The sequence below is a fragment of the Lonchura striata genome, chromosome 25 (assembly GCF_046129695.1).
Source record: "Lonchura striata isolate bLonStr1 chromosome 25, bLonStr1.mat, whole genome shotgun sequence".
In the NCBI taxonomy this organism is placed as follows: domain Eukaryota; kingdom Metazoa; phylum Chordata; class Aves; order Passeriformes; family Estrildidae; genus Lonchura; species Lonchura striata.
Window position 1 is genome coordinate 7,296,429 of NC_134627.1, and position 17,854 is coordinate 7,314,282.

Here is a 17,854-nt window from a genome sequence, read left to right on the forward strand (position 1 = left end):
ATCGACATCCCAACATCACCTTTTGTTTACTTATTTTTTAATTTTATTCTCATTTTTAAGTAGTTAGAAATCATTTAATGAGATTTCAGATTTTCCCTTGGAGCTCTTCCAGATGCTGCTGAATTATCTCCCAGGTGAGGATCCCGTCGGAATCATCGACATCCCAACATCACCTTTTGTTTACTTATTTTTAAATTTTATTCTCATTTTTAAGTAATTAAAATAATTTAATGAGATTTCAGATTTTCCCTTGGAGCTCTTCCAGATGCTGCTGAATTATCTCCCAGGTGAGGATCCCATCGCTATCATCGACATCCCAACATCACCTTTTGTTTACTTATTTTTAAATTTGATTTTATTGTAATACACATCAAGCACTCATTGTAATACTTATATATCAATTATCCATTACACATAAATGACACATTTGAATTAAAACAGCATCACTTTCTACCATTACCCATATAATATTTATTATATATATAATATATACAATTAATAACTTTTAACATTACACGTATAATATCCATTGTAATACACATCAAGCACTCATTGTAATACTTACATATCAACTATCCATTGTATTATCCATTACACATAAATGACACATTTGAATTAAAACAGCATCACTTTCTACCATTACCCATATAATATTTATTATATATAAAATTAATAACTTTTAACATTACATGTATAATATCCATTGTAATATACATCAAGCACTCATTGTAATACTTACATATCAACTATCCATTGTATTATCCATTACACATAAATGACACATTTGAATTAAAACAGTATCACTTTCCACCATTACCCATATAATATTTATTATATATAATATATATAATTAATAAGTTTTAACACGACACATATCATATCCATTGTAATACACATCAAGCACTCGTAATATTTACATATCAACTATCCATTGTATTATCCATTACACATAAATGACACATTTGAATTAAAACAGCATCACTTTCTACCATTACCCATATAATATTTATTATATATATAATATATACAATTAATAACTTTTAACACGACACATATCATATCCATTGTAATACACATCAAGCACTCATTGTAATACTTACATATCAACTATCCATTGTATTATCCATTACACATAAATGACACATTTGAATTAAAACAGCATCACTTTCTACCATTACCCATATAATATTTATTATATATATAATATATACAATTAATAACTTTTAACATGACACATATCATATCCATTGTAATACACATCAAGCACTCATTGTAATATTTACATATCAACTATCCATTGTATTATCCATTACACATAAATGACACATTTGAATTAAAACAGCATCACTTTCTACCATTACCCATATAATATTTATTATATATATAATTAATAACTTTTAACATGACACATATCATATCCATTGTAATACTCATCAAGCACTCATTGTAATACTTACATATCAACTATCCATTGTATTATCCATTACACATAAATGACACATTTGAATTAAAACAGCATCACTTTCTACCATTACCCATATAATATTTATTATATATATAATATATACAATTAATAACTTTTAACATTACACGCATAATATCCATTGTAATACTTACACATCAAATATCCATTGTAATATCCATTGCACATCAACGACCCATTTGAATTAATACACCATAACCTCCTAACCCCGCGCCTATAATACGTATTGTAATTTTTGCAAGAAGCCGATCCCAAAATCTGCACTTTTTGCCCCGTTTTGCTCTTCCGCTTGGCAGTGAAGGACATCAGCACGCTGAGCATGGTGTCCAAGAGCATCAGCGCCCGCCTGGTCCGCTACATCGGCACGGCCGCGGGGAGCCGCCGCCTGCTGCTGCGCGACTTCCACCAGGAGCTGCCCGCGCCCCGCGGAGCCGCCGGCATCCTGCAGCACTACCGGGCTCTGGGTGAGACAGCGCGCGACAAAAACACACGGGAAAGAAGAACTCATCCGAAAAAATTCAAACGTTCATGAGAAAAGGGAAAAAAATTTAAAAAATTAAAAGGGTTAATGAGAAAAGGCAAAAAAATCCTAAAAAGGTTAATGAGAAAAGTCAAAAAAATCCTAAAAAGGTTAATGAGAAAAGGCAAAAAAAATTTAAAAAAACATAGAAAGGTTAATGAGAAAAGTAAAAAAAATTAAAAAAAAAAATAAAAAGGTTTATGAGAAAAGGCAAAAAAATCCTAAAAAGGTTAATGAGAAAAGGCAAAAAAATTTAAAAAAACTAAAAAGGTTAATGAGAAAAGTAAAAAAAAAAATGTAAAAAACCCTAGAAAGGTTAATGAGAAAAGGCAAAAAAATCCTAAAAAGGTTAATGAGAAAAGACAAAAAAATTTAAAAAAACTAAAAAGGTTAATGAGAAAAGTAAAAAAAAAAAATTAAAAAAAACTAAAAAGGTTAATGAGAAAAGGCAAAAAAATCCTAAAAAGGTTAATGAGAAAAGGCAAAAAAATTTAAAAAAACTAAAAAGGTTAATGAGAAAAGTAAAAAAAAAAATTAAAAAAAACTAAAAAGGTTAATGAGAAAAGGCAAAAAAATCCTAAAAAGGTTAATGAGAAAAGGCAAAAAAATTTAAAAAAACTAAAAAGGTTAATGAGAAAAGTAAAAAAAAAATAATTAAAAAAAACTAAAAAGGTTAATGAGAAAAGGCAAAAAAATCCTAAAAAGGTTAATGAGAAAAGGCAAAAAAATTTAAAAAAACTAAAAAGGTTAATGAGAAAAGTAAAAAAAAAATAATTAAAAAAAACTAAAAAGGTTAATGAGAAAAGGCAAAAAAATCCTAAAAAGGTTAATGAGAAAAGTCAAAAAACTTAAAAAACCCTAAAAAGGTTAATGAGAAAAGTAAAAAAAAAAATTAAAAAAACCTAAAAAGGTTAATGAGAAAAGGCAAAAAAATCCTAAAAAGGTTAATGAGAAAAGGCAAAAAAATTTAAAAAAACTAAAAAGGTTAATGAGAAAAGTAAAAAAAAAAAATTAAAAAAAACTAAAAAGGTTAATGAGAAAAGGCAAAAAAATCCTAAAAAGGTTAATGAGAAAAGGCAAAAAAATTTAAAAAAACTAAAAAGGTTAATGAGAAAAGTAAAAAAAAAAAATTAAAAAAAACTAAAAAGGTTAATGAGAAAAGGCAAAAAAATCCTAAAAAGGTTAATGAGAAAAGGCAAAAAAAATTTAAAAAAACTAAAAAGGTTAATGAGAAAAGTAAAAAAAAAATAATTAAAAAAACCTAAAAAGGTTAATGAGAAAAGGCAAAAAAATCCTAAAAAGGTTAATGAGAAAAGTCAAAAAACTTAAAAAACCCTAAAAAGGTTAATGAGAAAAGTAAAAAAAAATTAAAAAACCCTAAAAAGGTTAATGAGAAAAGGCAAAAAAATCCTAAAAGGGTTAATGAGAAAAGTCAAAAAACTTAAAAAACCCTATAAAGATTAATGAGAAAAGTAAAAAAAAAATTAAAAAACCCTAAAAAGGTTAATGAGAAAAGTCAAAAAAAATTAAAAAAAAAAACTAAAAAGGTTAATGAGAAAAGTCAAAAAAATTTAAAAAGCTCAAAAGTTTTATGAGAAAACTCAAAAAAATAAAGAACCTCAAATGTTCTATGAGAAAATGCAAAAAAATCCCAAAAAAGTTTTATGAGAACACTCAAAAAATCCCAAAAAAGCTTAATGAGAAAACCCAAAAAAATCCCAAAAAAGTTTTATGAGAAAACCCCAAAAAATCCCAAAAATCTAAAAAGTTTTATGAGAAAACTCAAAAAAATAATATTAAAAAAACCCTCAGAAGGTTTTATGAGAAAACGCAAAAAAATCCCAAAAAATTCTTATGAGAAAACCCCAAAAAATCCCAAAAAAGTTTTATGAGAAAACCCAAAAAAATCCCAAAACCCTCAAAAGTTTATTTTTTGTTAACTTTTTTTTCTCTATTTCCACTTCCAAGCTGTGTTATGATTTTTTTATTATTTATTTCCATTTCAGGCTGTGTTATTCTGATTTTTTTTCTCCATTTCTAGGCTGCATTATTATTATTATTTATTATTTTTTCCATTTCCAAGCTGTATTATTATGATTTATTACTTTTCCCCATTTCAGGCTCTGTTATTACGATTTTTCAATATTTTTTTTTCCATTCCAGACTGTATTATTCTGATTTTCAATAATTTTTTTTTCCATTCCAGACTGTATTATTCTGATTTTTTTTTCCATTTCCAGGATGTATTATTATTTTTTATTAATTTTTTTCTCTGTATTTCCATTTCCCGGCAGTATTTTTTTTTAATTTCCATTTCCAGGCTGTATTATTATTTTCTATTATTTTTTTTTCTCTGAATTATTATTTTTTCTTATTTATTTCCATTTCCAGCCTGTATTATTCTGATTATTTTTTTCCATTCCAGGCTGTATTATTCTGATTTTTTTATTATTTTTTTTCCATTCCAGGCTGTGTTATTCTGAATTATTTTTCCATTTCCAGCCTGTATTATTCTGATTTTTTTTTCCATTTCCAGCCTGTATTATTCTGATTTTTTTTTTTCCATTCCAGGCTGTATTCATCTGATTTTCTTTCCATTTCCAGGCTGTATTATTATTTTTCATTAATTTTTTTATCTGTATTTCCATTAAAAGGCTGTATTATTATTTTCTATTATTTTTTCCTCTGTATTATTATTTTTTCTTATTTATTTCCATGTCCAGTCTGTATTATTCTGATTTTTTTTTTTTTTCCATTCCAGGCTGTGTTATTCTGAATTTTTTTTCCATTTCCAGCCTGTATTATTCTGATTTTTTAATTTTTTTTTTCCATTTCCAGCCTGTATTATTCTGATTTTTTTTTCCATTTCCAGCCTGTATTATTCTGATTTTTTAATTTTTTTTTTTTCCATTTCCACCCTGTATTATTCTGATTTTTTTTTTTTTCATTTCCAGCCTGTATTATTCTGATTTTTTTTTTTTCCATTTCCAGCCTGTATTATTCTGATTTTTTAATTATTTTTTTTCCATTTCCACCCTGTATTATTCTGATTTTTTAATTATTTTTTTTCCATTTCCACCCTGTATTATTCTGATTTTTTTTTCCATTTCCAGCCTGTATTATTCTGATTTTTTAATTATTTTTTTTCCATTTCCAGCCTGTATTATTCTGATTTTTTTTTCCATTTCCAGCCTGTATTATTCTGATTTTTTAATTATTTTTTTTCCATTTCCAGCCTGTATTATTCTGATTTTTAAATTATTTTTTTTCCATTTCCAGCCTGTATTATTCTGATTTTTTTTTCCATTTCCAGCCTGTATTATTCTGATTTTGTAATTATTTTTTTTTTCCATTTCCAGCCTGTATTATTCTGATTTTTTTTTCCATTCCAAGCCTGTATTATTCTGATTTTTTAATTATTTTTTTTCCATTTCCAGCCTGTATTATTCTGATTTTTTTTTCCATTTCCACCCTGTATTATTCTGATTTTTTAATTATTTTTTTTCCATTTCCACCCTGTATTATTCTGATTTTTTTTTTCCATTTCCACCCTGTATTATTCTGATTTTTTAATTATTTTTTTTCCATTTCCAGCCTGTATTATTCTGATTTTTTAATTATTTTTTTTCCATTTCCAGCCTGTATTATTCTGATTTTTTTTTCCATGTCCAGCCTGTATTATTCTGATTTTTTAATTCTTTTTTTTCCATTTCCAGCCTGTATTATTCTGATTTTTTAATTATTTTTTTTCCATTTCCACCCTGTATTATTCTGATTTTTTTTTTTTTGCATTTCCAGCCTGTATTATTCTGATTTTTTAATTATTTTTTTTCCATTTCCAGCCTGTATTATTCTGATTTTTTAATTCTTTTTTTTCCATTTCCAGCCTGTATTATTCTGATTTTTTTTTCCATTTCCACCCTGTATTATTCTGATTTTTTAATTATTTTTTTTCCATTTCCAGCCTGTATTATTCTGATTTTTTAATTATTTTTTTTCCATTTCCAGCCTGTATTATTCTGATTTTTTTTCCCATTCCAAGCCTGTATTATTCTGATTTTTTCATTATTTTTTTTCCATTTCCAGCCTGTATTATTCTGATTTTTTTTTTTTCATTTCCACCCTGTATTATTCTGATTTTTTTTTCCATTTCCACCCTGTATTATTCTGATTTTTTTTTTTCATTTCCACCCTGTATTATTCTGATTTTTTTTTCCATTTCCAGCCTGTATTATTCTGATTTTTTAATTATTTTTTTTCCATTCCAAGCCTGTATTATTCTGATTTTTAAATCATTTTTTTCCCATTCCAAGCTGCATTAATCCGATTTTCTTTCCATTCCAGACCGCATTATTATCTTCTATTAATTTTTTCTCCCTGCATTATAATTATTTCTTATTTATTTCCATGCCCGGGTGGTGAAATTCGGATTTTGACTCCTTTTTCTGATTTTCTGCCGTGTCCAGGGCTGCTGCTGAAGCGCTGCACGCTGCTGCTGCCCACCCGGGACAGGCTCCGCTCGGCGCAGCGCCTGCTGCAGGGGGTAAGGAGGATAAAAATCATTTCTTCCCCATTAAATAGCACATTTTCTCCTTTCACATCCATCTTTATTGTGCTCACGTAAAAAATTGGAATGAAAAAAACGAAGGAGGGTGATTTGATGAAATTTAAACGCATAAAGTGGAAATTAGCATGTAAAATAGTTGGTATGAAATATTAAAATTAAGTATTGTTATTTAAGTGTTTAAATTTAAAATTTAAATTTAAATTTAAGATATTTGATAGAAAATATTAAAATTAAACATTATTATTTAAGTATTTAATTTAAAAATTAAAAGTCGTAAGTTAAAATTAAAATTAAAATTAAAATTAAAATTAAAATTAAAATTAATATTATTAAAATTAAAATTAAAATTAGAATTAAAATTAAAATTAAAATTAATATTATTAAAATTAAAATTAAAATTATAATTAAAATTAAAATTAATATTATTAAAAATAAAATTAAAATTAAAATTAAAATTAAAATTAAAATTAGAATTAAAAATAGCATTTAAAATATTTGATATAAAAATATTAAAATAAATATTATTATTTAATTGCTAATTTAAAAATTAAAAGTAGTACATTAAAATTAAAATTAAAATTAAAATTAAAATTAAAATTAAAATTTAAAAATTAAAATTAAAATTTAAAATATGTTATATAAAATATTAAAATTAAATGTTATTATTTAATTATTTAATTCAAAAATTAAAAGTCGTAAATTAAAATAAATTAAAATTACAATTTAAAATATGTTATATAAAATATTAACATAAAATATTATTAATTAATTATTTAATGTAAAAATTAAAAGTCGTACATTAACATTAAAATTTAAAAATTAAGGTTTGTGATTTATAAAATTAAAAGTCGTAAAATTCAAATTTAAAATATTTGATATAAAATATTAAAATTAAATCGTATTATTTTATCTCGATCTTTATTGTATTCATGTAAAAATTAAGATTAAAAAATTAAGGTTTGCGATTTATAAAATTAAAAGTCGTAAAATAAAAATTTAAAATATTTGATGTAAAATATTAAAATTAAATATTATTCTTTTATATTTGGGATTAATTTAAAAACGCAAAGTCTTTCGAATCCAAAGCATTAAATTAACATTGATTAATTAATTCTCGTTCCCCCGCAGGTTTCCTGTTTCAAGCTGAGCGGCTGCGCCGTTCCCCTGCGCTGCCTGGGGCTGCGCTGCTACGGCGAGTTCCTCCAGGTAGGCACAAAAACCCACAAAAATCAGAAAAATGGGAAAAAAAATAACATTTCAGCCGGTTTCCTCAATGATTCTGCTTTTTCCAAGATTTTTTTTAAGCATAAACCGCTTTTTTGGGGGATTTTTGGGGGTTTTGGGGTTTTTTTGAGGGGTTTTTTGGGGGTTTTATTTTGGGGGTTTTTTGTGGGTTTTTGGGTTTTTTTGTGGGGTTTTTTGGGTTTGTTTGTTTGTTTGGGTTTTTTGGGTTTTATTTTGGGGTTTTTTTTGTGGGGTTTTGGGAGTTTTTGGGATTTCTGTGTGTTTTTTGGGGTTTTTTGTTTGTTTGTTTGTTTGTTTGTTTGTTTGGGGTTTTGGGGTTTCTTGTGTTTTTTTGGGAGGGTTTTTTGGGGTTTTTTGTGGGGTTTTTTGGGGGGGGGTTGGGTTTTATTTTGGGGGTTTTTTTTGAGGTTTTTTGTGCTTTTTTGTGGGTTTTTGTTGGGTTTTTTGTTTGTTTGGGTTTTCTGGGTTTTATTTTGGGGTTTTTTGTGGGGTTTTTTGGGTTTTTTTGTTTGTTTGTTTTTTGTGGTTTTGTTTGTTTGATTGCTTCTTTTTGTGGGTTTTTTTGCGTGTTTTTTTTTTTTTTTGTATTTTTGGGGTTTTTTTTTGTTTGGTTTGGTTTGGTTCGGTTTGGTTTATTTTTAAGGCTTTTTTTTCTTTTCCGACCAATTTCACTATCAAATCCTTCATATGAATCCCTTCATTCCAATGCTTCCAATCATGCAAGAACATTTCTTTTTTACCAATTTCACTATCAAATCCTTCATATGAATCCCTTCATTCCAAATGCTTCCAATCATACAAGAACATTTCTTTTTTACCAATTTCACTATCAAATCCTTCATACGAATCCCTTCATTCCAAATGCTTCCAATCATGCAAGAACATTTCTTTTTTACCAATTTCACTATCAGATCCTTCATATGAATCCCTTCATTCCAATGCTTCCAATCATGCCAGAACATTTCTTTTTTACCAATTTCACTATCAAATCCTTCATATGAATCCCTTCATTCCAAATGCTTCCAATCATACAAGAACATTTCTTTTTTACCAATTTCACTATCAAATCCTTCATACGAATCCCTTCATTCCAAATGCTTCCAATCATGCAAGAACATTTCTTTTTTACCAATTTCACTATCAGATCCTTCATATGAATCCCTTCATTCCAATGCTTCCAATCATGCCAGAACATTTCTTTTTTACCAATTTCACTATCAAATCCTTCATATGAATCCCTTCATTCCAATGCTTCCAATCATGCCAGAACATTTCTTTTTTACCAATTCCACTATCAAATCCTTCATATGAATCCCTTCATTCCAAATGCTTCCAATCATGCAAGAACATTTCTTTTTTACCAATTCCACTATCAAATCCTCCAGCACTCGGGGATGACCCTCCCCTTTCTCTCCTGGGAGAACACCGAATAAAATAATATTATTTTACATCCTGGGAGGGGAATTTGGATTTAATTTCCTCATTCCCCGCAGATCCTGACGGCGGGCTGGGACGAGCTCGAGTGCCACCGGGTGTTCAACTTCCTCTGGGAGCTCAGCAACTTAGCCCGCAAGGTGCAGACGGTGGTCAGCAGCAAACCAGGTAATCCCCAGCCCCAAAAAACCCAAAATCAACACCTGGGAGAGGGGAAATTCCTCCTGCCCGGGGGATTTGAGGTGGTTTGGAATTTCGTGTCTATTTGAGGTCAAAATTATCAATCCAAAGCATGACTCGTGTCTATTTGAGATCAAAATTATCAATCCAAAGCATCACTCGTGTCTATTTGAATATTTCCTACCTTGCAACAAGGAATTAGAGATCAAAATTATCAATCCAAAGTATCTCTTGTGTCTATTTGAGATCAAAATTATCAATCCAAAGCATCACTCGTGTCTATTTGAATATTTCCTACCTTGCAACAAGGAATTAGAGATGAAAATTATCAATCCAAAGTATCTCTTGTGTCTATTTGAGGTCAAAATTATCAATCCAAAACATCATTTGTGGCTATTTGAGATCAAAATTATCAATCCAAAGCATCATTTTTGTCTATTTGAATATTTCCTACCTTGCAACAAGGAATTAGAGATCAAAATTATCAATCCAAAGCATCACTCGTGTCTATTTGAGGTCAAAATTATCAATCCAAAACATCATTTGTGTCTATTTGATATCAAAATTATCAATCCAAAGCATCATTTTTGTCTATTTGAATTTTTCCTTCCCTACAACAACCAAGGCAATGTGTATGAAAAGAGATCAAAATTATCAATCCAAAGCATCACTCGTGTCTATTTGAATATTTCCTACCTTGCAACAAGGAATTTGAGATCAAAATTATCAATCCAAAACATCATTTGTGTCTATTTGAGATCAAAATTATCAATCCAAAGCATCATTTTTGTCTATTTGAATTTTTCCTTCCCTACAACAAACAAGGCAATGTGTATGAAGAGAGATCAAAATTATCAATCCAAAACATCACTTGTTTCTATTTGAGGTCAAAATTCTCAATCCAAAACATCATTTGTGTCTATTTGAATCTTTCCTCCCCTAAAACAAGGAATTAGAAATCTAAATTATTAATCCAAAACATCACTTGTTTCTATTTGAGGTCAAAATTATCAGTCCAAAGCTTCATTTGTGTCTATATGAATCTTTTCTACCTTACAACAACAAAGAAAATGAGATCAAAATTCTCAATCCAAAACATCACTCGTGTCTATTTGAGATCAAAATTATCAATCCAAAGCATCACTCGTGTCTATTTGAGATCAAAATTCTCATCCAAAGCATCATTTGTGTCTATTTCAATATTTCCCACCCTACAAAAAGGAATTAGAGATCAAAATTATCAATGCAAAGCATCACTTGTCTCACTGTGGTGTTGGCATTTTTCTGTTGGTTCAGGCTGGGGACACACTGCCCAACGTAGGTGACAGATATTGGCACGTTATTGTAAATCCAGCCCAGGGAGTTTGTGGTATTTAATGTTTGTAACATCCCACTGAGGGATGTTACAATTTAAAATAAATTTATGATTTATATTGTAAATCCAGCCCAGGGAAATTCTGGTATTTAATGTTTGACACATCCCACTGGGTGATGTTACAATTTAAAATAGATTTACCATTTATATTGTAAATCCAGCCCAGGGAGTTTCTGGTATTTAATGTTTGTAACATCCCACTGAGGGATGTCACAATTTAAAATAAATTTACGATTTATATTGTAAATCCAGCCCAGGGAAATTCTGGTATTTAATGTTTGTAACATCTCACTGAGGGATGTTACATTATTGTAAATATAGCACAGGTAGTTTGTGATGTTTAATGTTTGTCACATCCCACTGAGGGCAGAGCCCCACACGCTGCCCTGCAGGACAGAGCTGGGCAGGGCAGCAGAACATGTGAGAGATAAACAGAATAAACAACCTGGAAACCAGCACAGACCAATTATGACTTCTCCTTTGGCAGCGGGGCGGACAGACGGGATTTTTACGATCTGGGAATGGCCAACACGGCCGATCCCGAGCCAAAGCGGTGTTTTGCAGGCAGCGCCCGGCGCCTGGAGCTGCGGATCCGCCTGTTCTGCCGGGGGGTGCTGCTGTCCCCGGGCAGCCGCCGCAGCGACTCCGCCTTTTGGCTCACCCGCATCCTCAAGCCCTGGCCCATGGTCAACCAGGCTCGCCTGCTCTACATCATCTTCGGGCCCGTGTCCTCCCGCGATGGTCAGCAAAGGGTGACACCCCCCACCCCGCCTCGGGAGGGGATTTTCCGGGCAGGAAAACCCAAAAAAAATGGGATTGTGTGTGTTGGAATTGTGGGATGGGTTGGGGTGGAAGGGATATTGAAGCTCATCTTGGTCAGGAGCATGCAGAGTCACAGGACGTGATTCTCTGCAGGTGCTTTTATTGATGAAGGGCTCTGGGAGTCAGGGGTGGACACCCAAATCTGACTCTGAACATATTTATATTCTATCCTTATATAACTTACATATTAATTACTAAATTTACATTGTTTAGGAGCACACAGAATCACAGGACACGATTCCATGCAGGTGCTTTTATTGAGAACTCTGGGAGTCAGGGGTGCACACCCAAATCTGGCTCTGAATGTATTTTATATTCTATCCTTATATAACTTACATATTCATTATTGAATTTACATTGTTCAGGAACACACATAATCATGGGATATGATTCCATGCAGGTGCTTTTATTGAGAGCTCTGGGAGTCAGGGGTGCAGACCCAAATCTGAACCTATTTTATATTCTATCCTTATATAACGTACATATTCATTATTAAACTTATATTGTTCTATTCTATATATAATTTACATATTAATTATTAAATTTACATTGTTCAGGAACACACATAATCACGGGATATGATTCCATGAAGGTGCTTTTATTGAGAACTCTGGGAGTCAGGGGTGCAGACCCAAATCTGAACCTATTTTATATTCTATCCTTATATAACGTACATATTCATTATTAAACTTATATTGTTCTATTCTATATATAATTTACATGTTAATTATTAAATTTACATTGTTTAGGAGCACACATAATCACAGGATATGATTCCATGCAGGTGCTTTTATTGAGAGCTCTGGGAGTCAGGGGTGCAGACCCAAATCTGACTCTGAACATATTTATATTCTATCCTTATATAACTTACATATTAATTACTAAATTTACATTGTTTAGGAGCACACACAATCACAGGACACGATTCCATGCAGGTGCTTTTATTGAGAGATCTGGGAATCAGGGGTGCAGACCCAAATCTGACTCTGAACGTATTTTATATTCTATGCTTATATAACTTACATATTCATTATTAAATTTACATTGTTCTATTGTATACATTGATTTATTCAAGCATGAGTTTCTCGTGATCTTTCTTAGGCCCCTGACCACAGTTTCTCATGATTATTCTTAAGCAGTAATTATATTTAATTACTAACCAATCATCACATCTAACAATTGTATCATCTGGGAAATTCACCACCCTCAGAGGATCCTCCCTGTGAGGAATTCAGGGAAGGAATTCCTCCCTAAAACCCAATCTGAACCTGCCCTCTGTCCATTGGAGACAATGCATTGCCTGGGAAAAAAAAATACTCTGCTCAACCAGACGTCACTAACATAGAGAAAATATAGTTATAGAAATAAATATTTAAATATCTAACAAGAATATATTAAAATACAGAAAATATATAAATTATACACACAAACACCCATGTAAATTACAATTCAATGGAGAAATTAAATATCAATATTTATTTGATATTTAATAAATATCAAAAATTCCTCTCTTCTCCCTGCTTGGGAAGACTTTACTCAAATCCATCTCAAAGAAACACCCATTTCCCTGAAGGAAAACACATTTCCTCACTCATTATCAAACCTGAATTTCTTTCAGCTGCACTCGCTGTCCCTGCTGAAGCGACAGATGGAAAATAACCACAAAGCCTCAGTGGTGCCACCTGAATTCCTCTCCTGTGCCTCAGTTTACCACCTTTATTTTTATTTTTTTTTGTTTAAAAAGTGTCACCAGCAGTTGTGCTTGCTCTATCACCCAGGACACGTGGTGTGGCAGAAAATGACAGAAGGCCCGACAGATGAGAGCAGCCTGAAGGGTTTAGCCGATGCAATTAAGCTGCTGTACGGCACAGAAGCCAGAGAATGGACAGCAGATGATGTTATCAGTCTCGTGGATGAGCTCTCAGGTGAGTTTTTTTTCCTTTTATCATTAATCCCTGGCAATGGTGGATCCTCCAAACCCAGCTGCACGCTGCCAAATTCCCCTCGGAGCTGGAAAAGTTCGTCACAGCCGGCAAGCCAGGCTGGGATGAGACAAACCCCATTTGTTTCACGCATCCAGGATGTTTTTCCACCCTTGGAGAAATCTTTTAAGGATCCACGCAGAGCTTTAAAACTCAAATCTCACCTTGAGGTATTCGGGAAACGTTGTCCAAACACAGGGTTTGCTCAGGCAAATTCTCCTGAGCTCCGTGGAGAGTTTTGGCTGCGCCCCAGGGTTGGTGGGGAGAGCTCCAAGAGCACTGGTAGGGATTATTTGTGCAATTTCTCTGCTCAGAAATTGTTGGACTATGTCCTTTTTCTGACCCAGAGATGGGGCAACTGAGAGGTGTTTTAAAAACTTTTATTCTATTTTTCATGTCATGAGAAGGGTGAGACAATCCAGATGTTATCATTCACCCCATTACAATTAGAAGCCAACAACTTCCTAATTAAAACACACCATAAGTGTTTATTTACCCTATCAGCTTTAGTCACGCTATGTTGTAAATATCTTAAAGCTAATTAGGTCTTAGTACAAAACATTTTTAATAGTTCCATTTCTCTAAAATATTTTAATTTATAACACCGTCCTTTAAAACTTATTTCTAGCTCTGCTTCTCTCCCAACAACGCTTTATTCTGTAACATTTCTAAGTTTAACATCCCTTATCTCAAAACTTACATACAAATACACGCTCCTGTCCAATTTGGGGAATTTCCTACCAACCCCTTTTTGACTGAAATCCTCTTTCCCCTGGCTCCGAAGTGGTTCCCCAGGAGTGGCTGATGGAGAACAACGCTCGGCTGCTGCTCCTGAGTGGGAACAGCATCTGCTTCACCTTCCTGGCCAGCAAAGCTGTCAACGGCAGGGCTCTGGAGCTGGCCAGGCTCATGGTCTTCATGGTTCTGGTGAGTACAGCTCAGCCTCTTCGCCTCACTTTTGTTGCCTCAGCTTGGAAAAGTTGTTTCCTCTCTGCTCCCACGTCGTTCTAGGACAAAAAATAACTCACACCTTCACACTAGGTGCGAAAAAAGGGGGAAAATTGGATGTTTTATTTCTGATTCCTCGAGGCCAGGACATCCCTCCGGCTGTCTTGAGACACGAAGTCAAAAACTCCTGTGGTTTTGATTTTAACCTGTGGAAAAAACTGCCAAAACTTTATATGAGGAATTCCAAGCACAAAGGTTTGAGTAGTGTGGGAGCTGTATTAAGACAGGGTGAAAAAGTGGAATTTTGGGGTTTTTAGGGGACAAGATGGAAGGATCTGGGTGTGTCCTGATCTCCTCCTTCTTCTTGCCCTCCATGTCTCGCTGTGATGGTGACACTTTTCTGTTGGTTTAAGGTGGAGACACACTGCCCCAACACAGATTATAGATATTGGCACAATACTGTTAACACAGCACACGTAGTTTTTTGGCATAAAATGTAAACACAGCCCATCAGGGAGGGTTTCCACAGGTTCAAAATTCCCTTTGTGCCAGCAAAAAAACACCTCTGTGTCCTTATCACAACCCCTGATCTTCCAGGCCTTGGCACAACTGATCCAGAACCAATGGTAAATGCTAAAAATTTTATTTTCCACCATAAAACCTTGTGGTTAAATCCTTGCTCTGCCCTCCAGGAGTGTGAGAAGGGAAAGGCCAAAAATTTGATTTTCCACCATAAAACCTGTGGTTTAAATCCTTCCTCTTACCTCCAGGTGTGTGAGGAGCACCTGTACTGCATGGATGAACCGTAAATACTAAAAATTTGATTTTCCATCATAAAACCTGTGGTTTAAATCTTTCCTCTGCCCTCCAGGTGTGTGAGAAGGACCTGTACCACATGGACTGGGCGGTGAGGATGATGCAGAAGGTCTGCAAGGTTTTCAGCACTCCCTGGGAGAGGAACAACTTCCTGCAGTGCCTGGAGAACTCCTTTGCTCGCATGCTCATGGACATGCTGCAGGCAGTGCTGGCAGGTAAGGCTGGGCTGGGGCTCCAGGAATGCCCCTTGGTGAAAGAGTGAGCAAATGATCCTTTGTCTCCTTAAAAAGGCAAAAAAACCCCAAAATTTCCCTCCTCAATTTGGTAAAAAGACCTTTAAAAATTCACCTCAAACCTAAGGTTTGGTTCAAGGCTAAGGCTTCACTCAAACCTAAGGTTTGGTTGGAGGTTAAGGCTTCACCTCAAGCCTGAAGATGGATTTGAAGCCAAAGCTTCACCTCAAATCTAAGCTGGGTTTGGGACTAAGGGTTCATCTCAAACCCAAAATTTGATTTGAATCCAAGGCTTCATCTCAAACCTAAGCTGGGTTTGGATCCAAGGCTTCACTTCAATCTTAAGGCTGGGTTGGAATCCAAAGCTTCATCTCAAACCTAAAGTTTGGTTTGAGACTAAGGCTTAATCTCAATCCTAAACTGGGTTTGGATCCAAGGCTTCACTCAAACCTAAAATTTGATTTGAATCCAAGGCTTCACCTCAATCCTAAGCTCGGTTTGAAGCCAAGGCTTCACCTCAAACTTAAGGCTTGGTTTGAGGCTAAAGCTTCACCTCAAACCTAAGGTTTGGCTTGAGACTAAGGCTTAATCTCAATCCTAAACTAGGTTTGAATCCAAGGCTTCACCTCAAACCTAAAGTTTCGTTTGGGGCTAAGGCTTCACCTCAAACCTAAACTGGGTTGGATCCAAGGCTTCACTCAAACCTAAGGCTGGGTTTGAGGCCAAGGCTTCACTCAAACCTAAATCTGGGTCCTTTGGTTAAATAAAGCCCAGCCCAGCCCAGCCCAGCCCAGCTCCTTGTCCTGGCTGAGGATAAGCCCAGCCCAGAGCTCCGGCTGAGCCGAGCCTCAGGGGAATTCAGGCGCTGAGCCTCCCGGGCTGCATTCCTGCCTTTCGGCGCTCCTTTCCTTTCCCTCCTTTCCCCTCCTGCAGGGGACAGGGACGAGGAGGACAGCAGCTTCCTGAACCTCTTCCACCTGCTGAACGCACAGGCCAGCTTCCACAAGGAAATCCTCTCCCTGGCCATGGGCAGCAGCACCTGAGCTTCCTCCTGCTTTTCCTTGAGGCTTTGGCAGAGGAGTCGCAGATTATTCCCGAATTTCCCATCCCCAGACGCTGCAGAGGTTGGGCTCATCCAGCTGAGCCGGCTCATGGAGGGTTTGGGCAGTGGAATTCCAGGCCAGGCAGGAGGGCTGGGAACACAATCTGCATTCTTTTCCCATTTTTACACACAAAATAAAACCAGCACGGTTCCCACAGCTGATGTGCAGACACCAGCTGGCTCAGCCCAGCGCCCAAAACATTCTGAGCTCTTCAGTTTGTTTTCTCTCGGGAATCCGAGGAGAAATCTGGGTGGGATTTGAGGAGCTGCGTTTTTCCAGTTTGCCAAAATCTCTGGCTCGGCTCTGAGACAGAATTGCTCTGCAGTTTGTGCATTGATCTTTAGGGAAAGGGGATTTCTGAAAGCAATTCCACTGCTTTGATCAACCAAGGCGTTTCCTCCTCTCAATCTCCAGGTTTTATAAAGTAAAATAAACTTCAAATGTCTCCCCCTGCCCCAGGTAGCAGCTGTTGAAGTGTTTTAGGATTTAGCCAAGTTGAAGACACCCATTAAATTAAAACGCTGGTTCATTAAATGGATAAATGTTTGCTGCTCACAGGAGGGTTGGATTTTTCTGCTCTCTTGCCTTCCACACAAACCCCTGTGATGGCAATAAAAACCCCTTTTGCGCTGTCTGCAGCCTCCAGATTCCTGAAGCGACACTTTCCCCACCCAAAAATTCCCTTCCCGAACCTCCCAGGCTCCCCTCGGCACCAGCTTTTCCCAGATTTAACTCGGGAATTGCGGCACAGCAGCTCGGGACCTGCTCCGAATTTTGTGCGTTTGTGGAATCCAGAATTCCAGGCAGGATCCGCCTCCGGGACATTCCTTGGCGGTGGCAGAGGAAAACACTGGAAAACGCTGCCAACATCCCATTTTTTCCCCTCCCTGAATGCTGGAAAATGACATTTGGAGGGCGCTGCAACGCCGCCCTTCCTTGTGCTGTGCGCCATTTCCGACGGGAGAGGAATTCCACGCGCTGCTTTCCACTCATGGAAAAGAACGTGTCCGGAATAAATCCCAGCGAGGGCGAAATTTGGAGGAGGAAACATCGTGGATGTGAGAGCAGCGCCGGCAAAACACCGCCGGGAATCTCCGGGCCGGCTCAATAATCCCAGGTGGGACACAAGGAGCCGTCCCCAGGGTC

General features: G+C 34.7%; 1 protein-coding gene across 1 annotated transcript; it reads left to right on the plus strand.

Annotated features, from left to right (window-relative positions):
• The first annotated feature begins 265 nt into the window (after window positions 1–265).
• FBXO47 (F-box protein 47) lies at window positions 266–17,109 on the plus strand. The gene is made up of 10 exons (XM_077788315.1): window positions 266–287; window positions 1,780–1,947; window positions 6,470–6,546; window positions 7,699–7,776; window positions 9,309–9,417; window positions 11,369–11,545; window positions 13,405–13,551; window positions 14,393–14,535; window positions 15,428–15,587; window positions 16,539–17,109. Exons 1-10 carry the CDS (start codon window positions 266–268, stop codon window positions 16,646–16,648), a joined length of 1,191 nt encoding a protein of 396 aa, XP_077644441.1. The 3' UTR covers window positions 16,649–17,109.
• The last annotated feature ends 745 nt before the right edge of the window (window positions 17,110–17,854 follow it).

Excerpts from the sequence above, each read along its gene's own strand:
- FBXO47 (XM_077788315.1), top strand. The coding sequence starts at position 266 with ATGCTGCTGAATTATCTCCCAG. Across the intron at positions 7,777-9,308 it reads GCTACGGCGAGTTCCTCCAG|ATCCTGACGGCGGGCTGGGA; the intron begins GTAGGCACAAAA and ends CATTCCCCGCAG. Across the intron at positions 14,536-15,427 it reads TCATGGTCTTCATGGTTCTG|GTGTGTGAGAAGGACCTGTA; the intron begins GTGAGTACAGCT and ends TCTGCCCTCCAG.